This window comes from Megachile rotundata, chromosome 12 (genome assembly GCF_050947335.1).
Source record: "Megachile rotundata isolate GNS110a chromosome 12, iyMegRotu1, whole genome shotgun sequence".
In the NCBI taxonomy this organism is placed as follows: domain Eukaryota; kingdom Metazoa; phylum Arthropoda; class Insecta; order Hymenoptera; family Megachilidae; genus Megachile; species Megachile rotundata.
The window spans coordinates 8,783,153-8,803,135 of NC_134994.1; the positions used below are offsets into that span (position 1 = coordinate 8,783,153).

Sequence of the window (19,983 nt, forward strand, 5' to 3'; positions counted from 1 at the left end):
CACGACATTGTACAAACATGGAATACACGTCATTAAATATTACAGTGGCATGATAGGACAGATTTAAAAAATACGAACGTAAGCTTAAATACGTGAAACTTTTTATAAGAAGTATAGTTTTCATATTAAGAACGTGAGAAGAATTCTACTCCTATTTATTCATAGCTTTTCCATTTCATCTTCGAAATAAATTCTTTGACATAAATCTCGTGATACTTTTACACGAAAGTTGATCAAATGTGTTAATTAGGTATTTCTTTAATATGAAGTATGAAATCTAATATGAACATCGTCAATTATAATAAATAACTTATTTAGAAATAGAGTGATAAAGAATAAGTAAGTTGTTCAAAGTTATGTTGGCATTAATCCAGATGCAGGAGTGTTTCCACCAATTCTGGAACGGTTCGCTTTACAACTGAGAGTCACGCTACTGAAAGTAGGTTCGCAGTGATAAAAGATGTATTCGACAAAGATAAAAATCTGGGCAAATCCGAAACAGTTCAGACTAATTACGTTTCGTCATGATTGTCCCAAAACTTTTCTCGAGTAGCCTAATTATACCGGTATTTTTAAAAATACTTAATTGCTTCAGTTTCGGTAAAGTAATACATCGACTCATCGTTAGTGTTTAAAGTTATCAAAAGCGAGAGGAACTGAAATAATTACTGTGCATATATTTTGTACCGTTCAAAATGGCAGATTTATTTCCTTTTAAAAAAAAAGATTGTCAAATATCTTACAAAGGTTTACAAAGACTTCCATCGACGTGTCTTTCCTGACATTGCACCCTAAGTCACCATTAATCGTGGGGGTATTAAGAGATGGTAAAAAGTAGAGTCCAACGAATGGTTCCGCGTTATATATTTTCCATCGATCCTCTTAGCAAGAAAACTCTGATGAAGAGTTTTTATTACTCTCCTTTGGCTTCCCTGCTTTGTCTCCAGTCTGTTTTTGAAGATGTTCTGCACGTTTTAAACATCCATAGGCAATTAAAAAGTATCCTTGATATCAAGTTTCGATAAATAAAAAACGCATATTGTTTATTATTTATTTGATACACAATAGATTCACGCACACGTTTTACAAATGCACACAGGATTAACATTGTTTTGATACAGAAGGCTATCGTAGATAAATCGGTACGTGATTGCGCAAATGTCAATACATAAAAATCCCGGAGTTTGCGAGAACGATGAATATTCAGTGGTAAAATAGTTCAAATCGTTTCGAATGCAATAGAAGTGTATTAGGTTGAATATACATAGTTACAAAGCGTGAGCTCGTCAGTGTATACTATGTTTATACGATTTAACTGTTTTACTTAAATTAAAAACATTTGTACATATCTGTGAATCCCTTTCTGACCCTTAATCTTAGAATTCCACGATCTTGCTCTTATTCCAGCTAGAAAACTAATTCCAACATGCAGTTCTTCGAATTTCCATAAAATCGCTTCACAGTTCAATTGACTTGCAAAGTATCTTACGTACCTTGCGTTTCGCTTCATTCCACATTTCTAAAACACATTTCAGAACTACCTGGATCGATTCTAGGAAACATGTAACATCCAGGCTTTCGCGGAGCTCCAGCAGGAATTTTGGGATACGTAAATATCTTTTGCCGGGGGTGGTTTAGAAGCTCGTTTCACTCATAAGGGAAGCAGTATTTTATGAAGGTTTACAGCACACGATGAAATTCATTACGCATACATTCTTCTGCTAAAACATGTAACCACACTTGCATCGAACCCTTATTTACAACAAATAAATATCGATCAAATAAGTGTCTCGTTCGAAACGCTTTCACCCTCAAACATTAGACGCTTCAGTCCATTTCTCGTATAAATGATAGACGAAGATTTCTTCAATTCTCCCGTACAACTTTCCTCGATACTCTCGGTGGTCTTTTTGTTGTTCGATGGATTTGCGACGAATTTCCTTTCGCTGTTTCCATCAGTCTTTAGTCAAACCGCCGTATGCAAATTGTTCTTCAGCAGCTTCGACTCCACGTGTCTGTGTTCGATAGAAAAATTAAAAATGTAACAATAACTGCTGTTGAATAAAGATCATTAAACTTTGGTTACGGTAGTTCATTATTCTAAGGAACTTTTTAGTGACGAATATTTGAGCTTACCTCATAGGAGACACCTGAGACTCGATTCTGGTTCCAGTGGCTGAAACCATGCTTGAATGTCTCATGCTACTAATAGCGGACCTGCTGATGTGCTTTCTGGAAGAGTAGCAACACGTCTCCTTAAAAGCATCTCGATATTTAGCACTGATCAGATTATATAGAATTGGGTTTATGGTTGCACTGAAGTAATACAGGCAACCAGTGAGTGGGTATAACCATCGGTCTATATCTGGTGTACCGATATTGTATGCAGTCATTATTCGTTGAACGTGAAACGGAGCCCAGCAGATGAAAAACGTTACTACCACAGCACCTGTAAATTAAAAATTGTATAGATTAATTTTTGGAAATTATCTCATACTTGTGGTAAACGTGTTCGATTACAATCTAGGCTGAACAAGTGTGGTGACATTGAATTGAAAATTTCGATGTTTGTACGATAAAGTAAACAAGTTGGTACACGATTGAAATAAGATTGAAATTGTAAAAATACAAACGGGTTGTTTGGTTAAGACATTTACTGAGAATTCGTATGGTCTTCCGAAGCTGAGCGTGCTTATTTTCCCCGTGAACAAATCCTTCAACGTTTAGGACGAAGCTCTCGGTTTGTATTCGCAGACATATTCGTGTGTAAAACACTGCGATGAATGCCATCGGTAAGAGGAAGAAACAGAAACAGCTGAGCCCGTACAGAGGAAAATTAGGTATGTCATTAGTTTTCATCACGCAGATCGCGGACTCGCTCGAGTATCGGTTCGATTCTGAAAATAAAAAATAAACTGCATTTGCACAGTCCTAAGAGAATATTTATATCAAATCAGACTATGTTCGATGCCATAACTAATAACTATTTAATAAAATAAAATAAATATAAATCTAAAATCACACGAGTGAATAGAAGTGACAGGAAGGGTAAAGCACTTTTGAAACACGACACGTACATCGAACACATTGGAAAACGATTTCCACGCTCGTTTCGTGTTCGCCGCTCTCGTGTTTTCAATTGTATGTGATTACAGTTCATGCGCCTAGTGTATATATTTATTGCGTCATTGGTTCGATGTGGGTACAGTAAATTTTCAATCGAAACGAGAACTATTTAGATCGATATTCCCGATTTCGAAAGGATCGTAAATGAATACGAGTCTGCAATTTATTTCTTCCAATACCTTCGAGATATCGGTTTTCGAATTAAAAAATATATCGTCGGAGAACGTGGAAATTCGGAACGAAGTAGAAACTCACTTGGTGGATATTCAACGAAATCAAGATTGATGTAAACAGCGATCGGTAGAGCTGAAAAGGAGGCTATCATCCAAGCAACCAAGATAAATCGCATGGACCGTTTCAGATCTTCGCTGTTTTGGCGAAATGGATGGCAGACTGCCATATATCTTTCTATCGCGAAGCCCACGATAGTTAGCACTGACACGTAAGAGCAGCTTCAACAAAGAAAAATGATATTCGTAAAGTGTCCTTCTTTCAAATTGTTCTCTTGACGAATTGCATCGACTCACATTTCGGAGACGTACGCTCGTAATTTGCACATAACCAATCCCCATTTCCATGGGTATTGTTCCCAATACTCGCCCAGTTCGTGTGGTAAGCCTGAAAAAGAGAATTGAAAGAATCTTTTATTGGTAATCGATATAAAAGACATTATGGTCGAATCGTACTCAATGAAAAGGATTTACGAGTGCATTTTACCCTCTGCTTTATGATCCTTTTACCGTCGGGTATTCAGAGGGTTGCTAATTAAATTGAAATGTTTTGTACGAGGCGCCTGAGGGAACAATGTAAAACAAGAACGAATGAAAGCAAAGAAATTAGAACGAAACGCGTTGAAATCTTTGCCAAAGCGAAGACGCGAGTTTCGAGTGTCATTAATTCAAAGTCGTGGCACGGAACATGGCACTTTCTTAATCTAATTACACCAATAAGTCGCATCCTTCGAGTCGTTGACTTGGCCAGTAAATTTCGGGTGGCCCCATTTATTGCGAAATATGTCAACCATTATCTTCACCCCGAATGCGGTTTAATTAATGCAACGTTTAGGTGTGCCGCAATAACGCTCGAGACTCGTGCAACAAGGAGATCGTTAAGAAGTCGATCGATTCTTTATCAATATTTTACAGCGTTGTACTCGGAGAAAAACAAACATATTGATAGCATAATATACGGTATTTTCTGTTCGGAACCGAAGGATTCTTTCCTCCACCCGAAAGAAAAATAGAACCCTGATCGAACAGAGTTCCGCAACAGCTATTCGGTGATACATATTGTATAAAATCGAGATCGTCGTAGATAAGAGTCGTGTAATGGAAAAGTGATATACGACGATAGGACATAAATAATGAGAAATTTGCTTCGCGCCTCGCGATCACGTGTAATATATTGTACGCAGCATTAAGTATGGGAAACAACAAATATACCGTGCAATATATACATCGTCCAGAAAATGGTAGGAATTTGTGAACAGAAAGCGAGCAACGAAACAGCGAATAAATTCACTGGATAATGGAAAAGCGTGCATATCGGCTGTGCACCGTTTACAATTCAGCTTCAAGCTTTTACGTATCTTACATTTCAATGTGAGATACGTTTCATTCATGCATCGCAAGAATTTCATACTGTACGCGATGTATACTGTACCATATCAATCTGTACGTGATCTTGACGCTAACTTATGTACTGTATTTATGTACTATATCGTATAATCATATTAATTACTCCAAATGGATGTTACATAGTTTATTAGAATTTTATTAGAAACTATTAAAATTTTGTTTCGAAACGCGGTTTGTCATTCGCTGTTGCTAGAAGCTATCTATTTTGTACAAATGTTGGTGTATAGTTATTTTCCTCGAAGCTTGAAATATATCAGAAGAGGTACGCGTTACATTTACGTCATGAAATCAGTGTCAGACTTTCTGTGCCTTGAAATCGTCTATTTACTCCACGACAACTTAACATCTAGATAAGGCACTCATAAAACAATAACGACGAGATAAACGTCGTTTCCGTTGAATTTACTTAGTCGTACAATTTCCTCGGCAATCGATCTATTTATAAATAATCGAGACATCTGTGACTTGCAAGAGAACGCAAGAGCCTGTTCCAAGCAGCTGATTAAATAATGCAAATGCAGACCCAAAGGAGAATGTAAATAGCGTTCAATAATTTCATGCGGAAGCATTCTCCTTCGCAATAAATATTTCCCTTCCCACTCTTTCTATTAAACTCTATTTAAGCATGGTCGGCTCGATTCACTTCGAACGGGGCCAAAAGCGCTCTTCGTTAACCGAGTAAAAAATAAGAGAAAACAGGGAAATGAGTCCGGGACAAAAGGGCGGAATCAGTGGATATAAATTAACTGAGGCCACTTGCGGATGCAAATAAATCCATTCAACGGGATCACATCCGCACTGTGGATACAAATAAGATCGTAACGAATTACGATATCCTTTCGTTCAATTCGGATGAAGGTCGAATAAGCCATTAGACGACAATTAACGTTCGGTACGTGATGATACTGCAGATATTGATAATGCAGCATAAAATTTAGTATTGAATGAACTTATCAGTTCGTGTGTATCATATAAAAATAAAGGCAATCGTAAACCAAAGAATTCAACGATGGATGATGAACTGAGTGATTAAATCTTCTTTTTAAAATCAACACGTTTGCAGACATGCATGTTATAAGCTTTTATTGATATCTACATACTGAACCATTTCAACGTGCGTTATTGTCATATATTGTATCCCACGCGTTGTATCGTCACACATTGCAACGACAAAAATAATGTAGCAAAATTTGATTACTGTACTTGACATATCGGTTGACAGGAATATGAACTTACCTAAAATCAAGAACATCAAGTCGGACACCGCCAAATTGAACAGATAACAATTTATAGAATTATGCATAGAAGAGTTCTTGACAATGACGATACATGTAGCCACATTGCCGATGACACCGGTTACAAAGATAATCATGTACACTAGAGTGACAGGTACGATCAGTTTCCAAGACAGATACTTAGGACCACGCACCGATGACACGTACTCGGATTCACTTAAAATCGTGCAGTCACTGTTGTTTACGAGAAGCATGCAATCGTCCGATATATTCATTGTTCGAATCCCGGTGTTCATGCAAAGGTTAATCACTTTTTGTACTTCACACAACAAGTGTCTGTTCTCACTTTGAAAATAAAATACTATAAGAATTCCTAATAACAGATAATATTATGCATCGTCGTCGAGTATGCAAAGAGAATTTGATATTAAAACGTAGGAAAGTTGGAGATTGGAAAAGTTAAGAAAGTTAGAGAAATTAACCAGGAAAATTCATATTAGAACATTGTTTAATTGTTGAAAGACGAAGATTCACGAAGCACCAAAGATTCACGAATCCACCTTATGTCCCATCACCAATTTTGCAAAAGTCATTAACGTATTCCTCGAAACGTTCCATCTCGAGAAACTTTCTTTTCTTTCCCTCTGTCTTCGTCTGACAAAAACTTCATTTTTCATCGACGAATAATTCAATCTCGTGTCGAAATTAATGGAATGTAAAATTATCGGTGGAAGTATCACAGCGGTAGAAAGGGCTGTAAAAGTGCACTGGTTCGCGGCCCGTGGACAAGTGATGTCTCTCGAGTGGGTCTGCTATTCACCTTCGCGCCACGCGCCCATCCACTACGCATCCAACCCTCGACTTTAACCCCCGTCGTAATTCGACCAATAAAATCGGTTAGTAAATCGTTCTAAAATTGCTTATTTTTAACGCGATTATTCGTAGAATTTACATGCGTTCAGAAATTCAGATGCAGTATCTTCGAATAAGAAAGGTGATTAAGTTTCAGAAACTTTCTTGATACAGATTAATAATTCCAGTGCAAAATGCACAGGTGTGTCATTGATTGCATTAAAGAGATAACGTAAGACAATCACCGTACGTTTTCGTTCTTAAACGCGATATGTAACGATCCTGGAACCTATCCCAGCTAATCTTCTGAACGTATTTGCATCTGGAGCCAAGTAAAATTAAACGAGATTTTAACATCGTGGCAAATTGAACTTTCCAAGACGGTAAATCGCGGCATACCTAAATCCTTGGTACTAAGGATTGGATTCCTCCAAGAGCTTCATTTCACATATTTTATCTCGTACGTTGAAAATTCAACGACTCGTTATAAAATTATTTTAATATCGATTGGTTCTTTCATACTCAAGTTTATCGAGCTACGTGGAAATTAATATAAACGCTCTTAAACCGTGGATCTTTATTGTCAAAGTGCTTGGTGGTAAAATCTAATGTCGCTCGATCTTATTAAAAGGAAAATTCTATTAATGTACGTAATACCGTTTTAAGCTTCAGAATCATATTAAAGTCTTGTCCCTCCAAGCCCTCTTAAAACATGGTCATAATTTCATCACAGCATCGGAAATTTCTTTTCTAAACTATTGCCCATGTAATTCGAGGTAGAACAGTTTTGAAACAAATACAAAACTTTCCATTCCCGCCTGCAGAAGTTCCATCTTGCGAAGTAATCATTTGCAAATCTGGTCCCATCTACGACTTCGAGCATTCTAACTATGATTTGCATTCATTTGCATACTATCCTCATTATAAAAGAATCCCTGCAACGAATACTGGGGAGAAGTAGAACGATCTTCCGCACCGTTTCCGTCTTCGTGACCATTCACGAGCGTTTTCGAAATTTCGTCGAACGCATTGCTAAGCAAGAAATGTATTACGTATTTTCTCGGTTGATGGGTCAAGGCTTGCTGTAACACATGTTTCATGTTTTCAGGACGATGACGCAGAGCGATCTGGATCGCTTGTTGCGGCAAATGTAGTTGGTAAAAACGACAAAGCGCCAGATGATCCTCTTCCGATCTTATAGGAAACTCCTCGAGCGGACCGTAGGAATCCAGGATTAAAATCAACGTGCCAAGAAGAAAAATATAGCATGAGAACTGAAAAATATTCGAACATACTCGTTTATGTGTAGATTCATATGCGGTTAGATGTCCAAACTTTTCTTTGGTTTTATAAAAAGTTTCTTGTTTCAGATCAAGTATAAAGAAACAATTTTTCATAAAATTATAAGAAAGTTTGGAAATTTTTGTCGTGTAATAAATATTCATATTGGGTGAACAATTGATGATACATTTTAATATTAAAATTCTACAAATGCTCGCGAAAACTATATTGCTACGGTATGATGAATGAACGTGGACAAAAACGGAAACATAGAAGGGAATTTTTCTTTCTTTTTCATTTCTTTTTATACATATACACCTCCAGTTTTACCTTTGGCGTCTTCTCACAGTGTACCGACATAATAATATTACGTTTCCTCGTTTTTGTCCTTATTCAGGAAACTTTTAAATGACAAGCATAGGACTAACAAACGTTGCGTCTGAAAAAGGAAAGAGGAAAATCAATAGAAACGCGTATGCTAGAACTCGAATCGAACTGATAGTATCATCGTCACGGTATCAGAATAGAAACAATATTACCCATTGTAGCGATTTTTCACCGCTTAATTGTACGAGTATCGGTCGGAGAACACACTGGTATATCGCAGTGAAACACTCGATTACGACGAATACAATCTGTTTCCTGACACAATTTAAATACTTTAAAAAAATATACATAGTTCTCTATCGTTCCTGACATCTTTTATCGATGGTGGAGTAAAGGAATAGGAAGGGTTGATTTAGGTTACACTTTTCATTTTGTCAACTCGAACTCGAAACAACGTAGAATCGTTGAATACATTATGTGGTCCCCAAATAAGGGGATTTATTTAAATGAGATGAAACCAATTTCAAATAAAATTATGAACAGCTGCGATTTATTGACGCGTTAAAAGTCGCATTTTAATTGCACTGTATTTATTGAGTTTCCTTCGAAAACTTTGATTAAAGAAGTGTACATAGAACAGAGATTGAAAAAGTGCGACAAAACAATCCGTATTACTTATATAGATCTTTAAACTAAATTTTTATTAAATATGTAGCCTTCATAATTGAGTACAAATCGACTTAAAAGAGTATATAATACACAGGTTCCGTCAGAAAATAAATAATTCGTGCCGAAATAATACGGCTGGTAAATTCACCAATTATTTACAATAATCTCTCGTAACGTTTGAACAACCGCTAAACTTTTCTGTGCATACATCACAAAGCGCTGGTAGTCGTAGACATGGATTTCTCTGTTTCGGTATGAAACGCGGTGCTTGAATTGCTATTTTGTTCCTGTACAACGGAATGTATTCGATCGAGAAGTGGTTTAGACGTCGGGTCTTCCTTTCTTAACGCGCAAGATTTACGAGAGACGTTATCATTCATATTCCCATCTTTGTCCATGTTTTCTCGACTGGCAGTGAATCGAAACATTTCTTTCGCCTGGCTGATAGTGTACCTGGAAGTAGAAATTACGTCGTTGATACACGGTGAAATTTATATGATATTAACTTTGTATCATTTCAACGCTGATACCTAATTTTATTGAAACTCGAATTGCGTATCTTTCCGTTAGAACTGTTACGGCAGTTCTCAGAGTTCGCGGTCCGGCTTTTTCTCTTCGTTTTGCAGCAAATCGTTTGTTTGAACGCGTGCCGGTACTTCATGCTCATTAAATTGTACACAATGGGGTTCACGGTCGTGCTGAAGTAGTAGAGGCACCCGCTTAAAATGTACAACCACTCGTTCAGATCCGGATAGTAGTCAGACTCCTGGGCGTAAACATATAACAGTCGTTGGGCGTGAAACGGAGCCCAACACACGAAGAATAAAATTACTACAGCACCTGTAACAACATATTATAATAATTTGCACGATTTCTTCATAAAATTATAGTGAAGTTCATTGGGAGACCTAAGTGTCCCTAGAGCTGATATTCCCTGGGTCTTCAAATAAATTGTACCAAAATTAGCTTAGCTTTTCAATTACTAACAAGAGCAATGTGTAATTGGTATACTCCAGAAGAATTTAAATGATGGTGATGCGAAAGGATGACTTACTCAGCATTCTGATGACGGATTTCCTGGACTGAACCTGTTTGGCATCTCCATGAATCGCGCCGTGTGTGACCGAGTTCAAGGTTTCCTTCGCGCTGTTTCTGATCATTAGACCCATTCTCGTGTACACGACGAGGATGATAAGCATCGGCACGAGGAAGAACACGATGGTACTTAACTCGTACAGGGGGAAGTCGGGCATGTACGGCAGAAGCATCGCGCAAATCGCCGAATCGGCTGAATAGTTTCCGGAACCTGAATAATAAATATTCTTAATAATAATATTCTTGTATTATTTGAAAAAGATAGAAGGAACAGTTTGAACCTGGTGGGTACTCGACTAAGTTCACTTTCGTATAAATTGCGAACGGTATCGCTGAGACCAATGCGATCGACCATGCAGCCAAAATGAAACGTATCGGTCTTTTGAGACCGCTTATCGTGTAAACCTGTAGCGGGTGACAAATGGCCAAATATCTTTCCATGGAAAAGGCCACTATCGTAAGGACCGATACGTAAGACGACCTGGCAGAAAAGTAACATCACGTATTTTTATCTTGGTTTAATTAGTTAAAATATACTAGAACCGTAGTCGAAGTATAAATTTCAGTTTGACCATTTAGTCACATGTAATTACTAATTTAATTATTGCGGTAATTATCGATTCTGAAATGCTACGTTTGATCCCCAGATTTACAAGTCGAAACTATATAATTTAAACTTCGACTTGGAAACTTCTACGTTGCTTACATTTCCGACACGTATGCTCTGATTTTGCAAAGACCGACTCCTAACGCCCATGGATATTGCTGCCAGAAAAGGCTCAATTCGTTGGGCAATCCTGAAAGTAATCGGAGAAAAAACTGATAACGATCGACAAGTTGCACAATTACGATTACGTGAGGTAAAGCTTGTATTTTTATTGTTATGTATTCGGTTATATCTATGACGGTCGTGCAATTGACGTCAGATATCAAGGCAGAAGCACACGAGCATCTCCTTGATACGCGGACTAATTTTTCCCAAAAATAGATTTACGACTGATTTAACCTGAAAAAGTAATTAACAGACGTCAGGATATTTTTGTGATATTTATTTAAATAAATTCAATGTTAAATTCATAGATACCAAGCGTTTGAATTAACGAGGAAATTTATTAGTTCAACAAACGCAATCATCGAACTGGAATTTATTTTCTATTAATTCCAGCTACGCTGGGACGAGATAAATACTCGTCTGATAATTGAATCGTTTGATGCAATATGATTGAATTGAATTTCCGCGAAGACCATGGATTTTGTAAAATTGGAACTATCCTCAAAGCCCTACATTTTCAGATTTTTATATCTCTAGGACCCTATACTCCCAGATTCCAATATTAGATGCCTGTATTACTATATCCTTATGTATTTCTACTACCCCTAATTCTGTGCGAAAAGAAGACCAATTAGAAGTCTGTACAAATTTTTCTTAATTTACAACAATCGATACACGGTATCTCTGCACCTTATATCTAAGATCGATTCTTTCAGTAAGTTCGTCGCGAAAAGTGTAACTGATAACGGTTTGACGTCAATTTTCGCTCAGAAGGCACGTTCACGTGTTTCTAACATTTACTCGGATGTAAAAAAGACATTTCCAAGTATAATTGTAAATTTTGATCCTTCCGTTCAACAAAGTAATCAGAATATGTGCAGTTTTTATCAGGAGTTTATTGATACATTTACGGATTCCGAGAAGCCACTTATGTAAGGATAGCGTGCGATTCACTAGCTCGAGTTTACTCATACTTAGGAATATTAAAATTCCGACGCACATATATGAATGTTACATAAACAATCTTATCTGTGGCTAATTCTATTTTAATCCCGAATTTTGACTGTTTGAGCGAGATACACAATAATTTACGTAAATAATGAAACATTCTAGTTCACAGTTCGACGTTACTCGGAATCTAAATGTACTCTTGCAGATTATGCACCGTGTTTATCTTTTATAATCCCTTAATTTATCCGAGAATTCCGTGCTCGCAATTTTTATCCTGGAATAAAGAATGGTGTTGCGAATCGGTAAACAAAACCACCGAATAGATAAGGATCGTTACTGTACACACGAGACGGAGATTAATTTAAAATCTTTATCTTTCTGGTTTCCATATAAGAAAGTAGAAATTCAAACTATTAGTTTTTTATTGAATTTTAAAACGGAATACGGATGAACTCCAAAAGGGTGCAATCGGATCACATAATTTATGCTTTCAACATATCATCCCTTTAATCTAGATTTCAATTAAAATGTCGCAACCTGTTAATTAACCGCTGAATACAGATTTTGGGGTAGCGGAAATTTGTTCATTGATTTCCTTGTTTTCTATTGAAAGCACATCGACGCCCATTTTGTAATCGCTATTTTGTTTCTTATTTTATATAGAGTGCGATGATCATGATGATGATGACTGTATGAAAATGGTAGCCTAAACAGCCCGCTATTTTACACAAATGCGAATCTCAACTCACCCAGTACGAGTAGAGTAAGGTCAGATATAGCCAGACTGAACAAGTAGTAGTTGGTGGCCGTTTGCATGGAAGGATTCCTAACGATGACAGTGCACGTGGCAACGTTTCCAAAGATACCAGTAACAAAAATCACCACGTACGTGATGGTGAGCGGTATCACCATCTTCAGAGGAAGATACTTAGGCCCTAGTACTTTGGTCAAGTACTCAGCCTCCGTGAGATTTTTCAAATCCCAGTCCTTCCAAAAATCGTGCACATCGTCCGTGTCGTCCATGATGATCGTTGAATACAAAAAGTCTTTGTCACGTTAAACCAGTTCTTTTTGTCGAAGGAATAGCTCGTCTAACGTCGAGCATTTAACAAAGGATACACGCGAAACGAATATTTGCACGTGCTACAGTTCAGGAACGATTCAAAACCGACGGTAGTCTATTTTAAGAGTTTGTATACTCCGTGGAAATAATTATCGCGAGTAAACAAGACATTCTACGAGTTGACAACTCGATAAACCGATGTCGAGTCAACACGCGATCCGTTAATGGGTCACAGTGGACCGAAGATGAAACCCCGGTCGAAACTTCGCCAATTCCAAAATTACATAAATTCTTCGTTTTTAGGATCGACCTCATCTGAAGATGTTCGCAAGTTCTCTTAGCTCAATCTGCCATTTCAGGGAAAATTGGATTTGCAACGCGTTCGCGAAACCGTTAACACTCTCGGGCGTAATTTCGCGTCTCTGATCAAAGTTCCACCACGATTCCACATTTCTTTCCTCTCCGATACGAATCATCTCGACATCTTGTGTCTTTTCGCGAAATGCCTATTTGTTTTTTCCTTTTACGTTTTTTCAGACGCCCAACAAATGGAACGCGTCAACCGGTTATCTGATTAATGAACGAAAACACTCGCGCAAAATATCACGATTTTTAGCGATAACACGTCTCACTTCCACTCGCTCTGTTTTTATGATTTTTGATAGAAACCTTAAGAGGTAAAACCTGAAGCAATTTATTGTAAAAGGAACGAATACCACAATGACTGGAAATGAAACTGTCTCTACGTTGATCGCATAGATCATCAAGATCACAAAATCAAAATAAAGTTTCCTAAGGGGAAGACGACAAATCTCCGGGTCGTTGTTGTCAGTGGCAGACTATCGCACGGTATGACTGAACACAATACTCTTAATGATATCGCCGCGCACCTGTCCTCGATAACCTCATCTCCCGGTTTCGCCGATAAGACGGGGAATCGTTCTAACATGCCATTCAATTGTATTAATGTCTCGAGTGCAGTCGATTATAACGCTTGTGGTTTTCTTGACAGACAGCGTTTCGAGTTCAGTTCGCAAATACGGTATAATATTGAGAGCTCGATATGGAAGATACGCTTGGTTGGAATAAATCCATCGAAAATATTTCCAATGTTTTATTAGACGTAAGACAAAGTCCGAAAATATAGCATTAAATAAAATATACACTTCTTAAATAATCCTTAATATGATCAAGAATTTGTTTCTTGCCTAACTACATGTACACGCTAACATTCGCTGGTTTAATGTTATTTACATTTAATTCCTCCGCTAATTTTTTTATGATTTCAAACGAAAAAGTACATTTTAAGTAATAAAGTAAAAAAGTGTCTACGTAAATCGAGGGATTTGCAACAACATATTTGCCATTGTACTTAATGAACGGGGTAATTTATAAAGATTCCAAAGACATTAACAACGGGTTTTAAGTACCATACTTCATGAATTTAAGAAGTACAATTAATCGACACAAGGCGGGGGGACGCGTACTGCAAAAATCATGCTAACCGATAAGATTAATCAGAAACAATGCAACAATAATTGTCGCGATAACACTCAAGTTCTTCAAACAGAAACATTTTTCTTTCGTTACGGAGAAACGAAATATTTAACTTTAATGCATTAATCAGTATGTACTAATCTGTAAATCAAAATATATAAACTCGTCAAGAAGTAAGAAGCTCCAACAATTAGTCATAAAAGTCAGTACACATCCAGTCAAATTTTATCTTGCCGTAACATCTTTGGAATCTCAAACGTTATTAAAATGTGAATCATAGCAACGAAATTAAAATGAATCATCGATGAAACGAAAGTCTATTCTCCTTCCACTTTCCGTGTTTGCATTAATTTACATTAACTTAGACAAATACTTTTATTTCATATAATAAAATATAACAAAAATTTTAACTAGAATCGGATTCATCGGAACTCGTGTCACTATTATTTATCCTATTCAAATTGTGTTGTATTCTATTAGTATTTACAAAAATATCGTCTGATTCTTCCTCAGCATCTTCTTTGGCGTTTACACTTTCATCGAATTCACGAGGCCAGCAATTCTGCTTACGATACCATTTTTTATGTTCCTAACGAACAGAAGAAAACGTAAGTTAGAAGAAGTAGATAATATACTCAACAGAAGAACGTACTTGCGTTAGTATTTTAACAATTTCCGCCTTCACTTTATCTCCTTCCGGTATCGGTTCCACCAACACGAAATCTCCTCGTTTCACCCAAATGTTTCTTCTAAATTTCGTTGGCATAGATACAAGATATTGATCTCCAGTAGCATTTTCAACTTCGTGCAGATTATTACCCCGCGATTCAATTATTCGCACAATTGATTGTGATTCGGTAGGAACGCTCAAGTCCTCGACTTCTTTAACGACGTGCTTACGTTTCGTCGCTTTTGACATCTTTTATCTGTAAATTGAAACTTAACAGCAAAAAAGAAAATAGTACAAAACGTATTTCTGTCAAAAACGAAACAAATCTTCGGCACTTCTTTTATTAACTATACTTTTAATTAAAAATAAACCTTCTGATCACTTCAAAAATTGACACATTACAAATAAAGTTTCGAAAAGTGGACAAGTATCATAGGCTTCCTTTGGCTAAAGACCGATGTAGGAGAAGGATTCTTCGACTTTAAAAAACTATTCCCAAATTTACAAACCAAAACCCAGTGATGAAATGTTTTCCTACATCGGCATTTTTCCCGTGGAAGTTTACCATGTTCAAAACGTACACATTCACACTTGAAAAAGGGACGTTTAAAAAATACCGGACATCATTAGAAATAGGTTCTGATTAATATCTAGTCCCAATCGTCCCAGAGGTTTAAAAATGGTTGCCTCTTGATTCTAATACTTTGATTAACTCTTCTGTTTGTGCACGATTTTCCACTGCTCTTGTTTAATCAATGGTCGTATACGTCCTTTCGACTTCTCTATAGCGGTCCAAACGTCGAGACTTTCTCCAACAGGAATCTCGTATCCGTTTTTCAAACCGTGTGGATTCGACGGTGTTTTACAATCGTTTTCAGATTCTTTCCGCAATACAGTGTCCACTTCTACGGAAGAAAAGAAGGCGACCGACATGGGAAGATCTTTCATGCCAACTCTTGAAGCGCAGAACGACCGTGTCAGGAGATTAGTTACGTGCATGGCAAGAGCGGCGTTGTATTTGTAACGGGACTGCACTAGGTACCGCACCTCGTCGTGAAACGATAGGCAAAATCTGACATTATCCTTCATCAACCATTTCATCGAAACCAACATCAGATGCAGGAAATCAACCGCTCCGCTTTGGACTACCCAGTTCACTTTGGTCGGCAAATATTTGTCATTGTTAGGTTGGCCCTCCAATGCACGTGTCAACCGGGAATTCAAGAACGGTGTGGCAGGACAAGGACTATTGGCGATTTCTTCCAGTCTGTTGAACATAGCTGACTCCGAACCACCTTCCCAGTTATATTTCTCAAACATTTCCTGTACGGTTTTACCATGCAACTTGGCTATTTTAGTTGCTTCGTAGGACGTATACTGTTTGTCCTCGAGTTCGTTAACGAAATGCGGTTTCAATTGATAGGTTTTCTTTCCTTTAGTCATAGTAAACATTTTTCGAGATTTGGATGCAGCTTCTGTATCTGTCATGCGAGGATTGAATTGTTTCAGAAGTCTTTCCGCAAACTTTTGACCGGCACCGTAGATTCTGGCATAGTTGATGATTTTGGCCTGGCTCCTGGATATTCCTACAGCTTTAGCGGTGACACTGTGCATGTCCGTTTTGTTGGATTTGGTGCCCATTAGGGTCATCCAGCCGAAAGGCGTAGCTCCATGAATTTTTTTGTAATGAGCATCTCCTATCAACGACGAAATCCACAATTCTTGACTATCCACGTCGGCTCCGACGATGTTGTATCCGGGCGGAGCTTGGATCATGGCTCGTAACTCGGAACCAACCCGTTCCTCGTCAGAATTGGAAGCAGTCATCCACGTAGGTTCCACTGCTCGCCTGGTTAACGTTCCGCAAACAACTACCACTGGTAAAATTGCACCATAATTTATTAGTTTTTTCGTGTTCTTAATAGTATTTGGTAAATAATGATTTTCAAACCATATTGTAAACTGTGACATAATTCTCTGCCTGTTATTTCTCCAATAAGAAGCCATTTTAGAGTTCTTTAATATCTCTGCAGCACTTTCGTCCAATCCAGCAAGCACGTTTTCGGAGAACTTGTTCAGAAAATCTTTAGCTAAAGGATTACCAACGTTACAATTGGTACCGTTTTTATGTGGCAATTTCAGAAAGTAACAACAATCGTCTATATTCACGTCGCACCAAATTGCATTACCTTTATAAATATTATCCAGTTGAACCCGAGGCTTCTTCTTTTTGTTACGCCAAAACTCAGTTTTGTGCAAATCATTTTCGACGTCTTTGTCGAGGTTTAACATTGCATATTCGGTTCCGTTGGATGAGCTTTCTATTATTAGCAAAGGACACTGAGTTAATAGTTCCTTTAAAGGCACTTTGGTTTTAATACTTAAATCATTGTTATATGGCACTAAGATACCCCAACCCTTTTCTTTAATATAATGCAAAGGATAATGTTCCCATGTCAAATTCAAGAGTTTTGGGGCAATTTGCATAGATGTACTTATATTCTGAGGACCTGGCAACCAATCTTCATCCACCATTTTAGGGCAAAGTTTTCTGTACCATGCTGGATACCCTGGCATGTGTGGTAATTTTTTAGGTAAAAATCTTCTTGTTTCTTTCAAATAGGCAAATTCTTTCTCCAAAGGATCTTCTTCTTCTTCATTTTCATCCTTTGATGAATTTAGAGATTTCTCTTTCTTTTCTTCAGAGTTCTGTGCTTTACATTTTTCTCTTATATTCACTTTTGAGTACTGTTTTTTTAGTTTTAGCTCTTGTGTGCTCCAATCTTCATTCCACATCCATAAATCTTCTTTATATTTTTCATTATGCATAAGTTCACAAACAGCATTAGCTCTTTTTGCAAGAATGACCTTGGTTTCATAATTCAGATCTTCAAACACAGATTCTGACTCATTTAAATATCTTTGCCAATTTGAATTTATAGGCAAGTATGCTGTACTAAGCTCTAACATTCCTGCCAATGTAACAGGATGTGGAAATCTGTTCATGAAAAGTGGAAATAAATGAGACAATATATTGTAAGTTGCAATTACGTCTTTTGCACAATAAGTCATCAAAGAATTAAAATCTTCTTTAATATCTTTCAAGGTTCCATCTACAAATACATCTCTAGAACCTTTGTCTATTGTATGACCACAATAAAATTTGTGGACATCTGCTAAACTATTTAATGAAGTTTGTACGAGCAAATCAGATTTTTCTTCTGTATCACTTTTAGAATTTATAATTGATCTTTGGTAACTATTAATCCCACCTACAGATATATGCAGAGACATTGTATCTATAAATCTTAATCCCGTATTTTTCAACCAATATTGTTCTTTAATCTTACTTCTATCAAATGATACATTGTGACCTATTACAAGCTTTGGTTTTTTATGGTAAGAACTTAATCTTTCTCCATGTTCTTCACTTGTACTTTCCATTGGAATTAGATCATCCATAGTAAACTGTTTATCTTCAAAATTTCTAGTTGAACCATCCATTAAAGATTTAGACACCCAACCATACCATGCTTTAGTAGTTACTGCAGTTGCAAGTGTTGGTAAAGGTCCTTCCTTCATACATACCTCTACATCAAAGATAATACCATCTTCCAATGGAAAATCTACAAATTCTACGCCATCAGAAGTATATCTGGTCCATCCTTCACGCAATATCCATTGCTTTGGCATTTCAGGAATATTTCCCATGAATATCTGCTTTATAATATCTACGTATGGCTTAATTTGTGCATTCCCAATATTATAAAAGTGATCCTCTATATTGTCTCCCTCCAAAGGAGGTAATTTGATATCTACCTCCGGTAATCTGGTTGCATCTTCTACCTTTATTCCATATAAGCTTAAATTATGTTTTATAGCTTTTATTTCTTCCTCTGATATTTCTTCTTGTTTAAAGCATTGCTTAAATATTTGCTGATGCAATGATTTTGGAAGCATTTGTAGATTAATTTCATTAATCCTAGAATCACCCTCAGTTTTTACTTTCACATTGTTACTCTCTGCTTTTATATTTTTATGTTTTGCAGAAATATCCATTTGTTCCTGATAATTATACTTCATCTTGTACCATGAAGTGTCATAGAAGCTTTGTTCAAAATTTTTAGGTATACCAGATAAATCATTTTGTTCTGTACAAGTTTGCCTCTTATGAGACACATAATTTAAAACTGAATTTGAAATTTTAGCGTAACTTTCTTGGTTGAAATTATTTCCTTGATTTTCATTCCATTTATCACTGTTTTTTGGTAAGGTTAGACCGGCATCAATTCGTTTAGTGTGAATGATTCTTGTTTGAAACTGTTTAAACTCGTTGTTTTTTGTATTACGATTTATAATAGGACAATTATGTCCATTAGAAATATTAATTAAATAACGTCGCATTATTAATTTACTTGTTACTAACTGTTTCTACTTCTTCATAACATTCCTCGACACGTGACTTTAGCTACAAGCACATTTAAGAATTTAACATGAATAAGTAGTATTCAATAAAGTCTTACCTATTATTTATAAATTTCAATCAGAAATGTAATACAAAATTTGGTCTAATCACTATATTTAACAAAATTCAGTTTGATATCTTAATTTTAAACTTTTATATCGCCATACTGCTTGTGAGGGCGCATTTTTTAAAGTTGCGTACGTAAATATTTGCTGCGGCAATAAAAGAATTCGTGCAGCAAATACAAATTTTTTAATATTTAATGTTAACATTTAAGAATTGTCATCCTGTATTTTGTAAAACAATATTTATAAAACATCAAATAATCGAATTGTATAAATAT

General features: G+C 36.6%; 5 protein-coding genes across 6 annotated transcripts; all 5 read right to left on the bottom strand.

Annotated features, from left to right (window-relative positions):
- Positions 1-1,011: 1,011 nt before the first annotated feature.
- Positions 1,012-6,977, bottom strand: LOC100875515 (neuropeptides capa receptor). 2 transcript variants are annotated; one of them, XM_076537934.1, is made up of 6 exons: positions 6,000-6,977; positions 3,654-3,744; positions 3,382-3,578; positions 2,634-2,897; positions 2,137-2,449; positions 1,012-2,015 (listed from the first exon to the last, which is right to left on the bottom strand). In XM_076537934.1, the coding sequence occupies exons 1-6, from the start codon at positions 6,292-6,294 to the stop codon at positions 1,967-1,969; spliced, it is 1,209 nt and encodes a 402-aa protein (XP_076394049.1). In that variant the 5' UTR covers positions 6,295-6,977; the 3' UTR covers positions 1,012-1,966. The 2 variants fall into 2 exon arrangements, with proteins under 2 accessions (XP_076394049.1, XP_012138419.2); XM_012283029.2 differs by having other exon boundaries at positions 2,658-2,897; positions 6,000-6,964.
- A 435-nt stretch (positions 6,978-7,412) lies between these two features.
- Positions 7,413-9,032, bottom strand: LOC143265481 (uncharacterized). The gene is made up of 3 exons (XM_076537940.1): positions 8,671-9,032; positions 8,462-8,570; positions 7,413-8,124 (listed from the first exon to the last, which is right to left on the bottom strand). Exons 2-3 carry the CDS (start codon positions 8,489-8,491, stop codon positions 7,735-7,737), a joined length of 420 nt encoding a protein of 139 aa, XP_076394055.1. The 5' UTR covers positions 8,492-8,570; positions 8,671-9,032; the 3' UTR covers positions 7,413-7,734.
- A 93-nt stretch (positions 9,033-9,125) lies between these two features.
- On the bottom strand, positions 9,126-13,985 carry LOC100875406 (neuropeptides capa receptor-like). The gene is made up of 6 exons (XM_003702270.3): positions 12,695-13,985; positions 10,929-11,019; positions 10,504-10,703; positions 10,182-10,433; positions 9,658-9,967; positions 9,126-9,580 (listed from the first exon to the last, which is right to left on the bottom strand). The coding sequence occupies exons 1-6, from the start codon at positions 12,966-12,968 to the stop codon at positions 9,337-9,339; spliced, it is 1,371 nt and encodes a 456-aa protein (XP_003702318.2). The 5' UTR covers positions 12,969-13,985; the 3' UTR covers positions 9,126-9,336.
- Positions 13,986-14,107: 122 nt separating this feature from the next.
- Positions 14,108-15,424, bottom strand: LOC100875294 (putative RNA-binding protein EIF1AD). The gene is made up of 2 exons (XM_012283018.2): positions 15,158-15,424; positions 14,108-15,094 (listed from the first exon to the last, which is right to left on the bottom strand). Exons 1-2 carry the CDS (start codon positions 15,422-15,424, stop codon positions 14,912-14,914), a joined length of 450 nt encoding a protein of 149 aa, XP_012138408.2. The 3' UTR covers positions 14,108-14,911.
- A 54-nt stretch (positions 15,425-15,478) lies between these two features.
- tam (DNA polymerase gamma, catalytic subunit tam) lies at positions 15,479-19,602 on the bottom strand. The gene has a single exon (XM_003702268.3). It carries the CDS (start codon positions 19,577-19,579, stop codon positions 15,884-15,886), a length of 3,696 nt encoding a protein of 1,231 aa, XP_003702316.2. The 5' UTR covers positions 19,580-19,602; the 3' UTR covers positions 15,479-15,883.
- Positions 19,603-19,983: the final 381 nt, after the last annotated feature.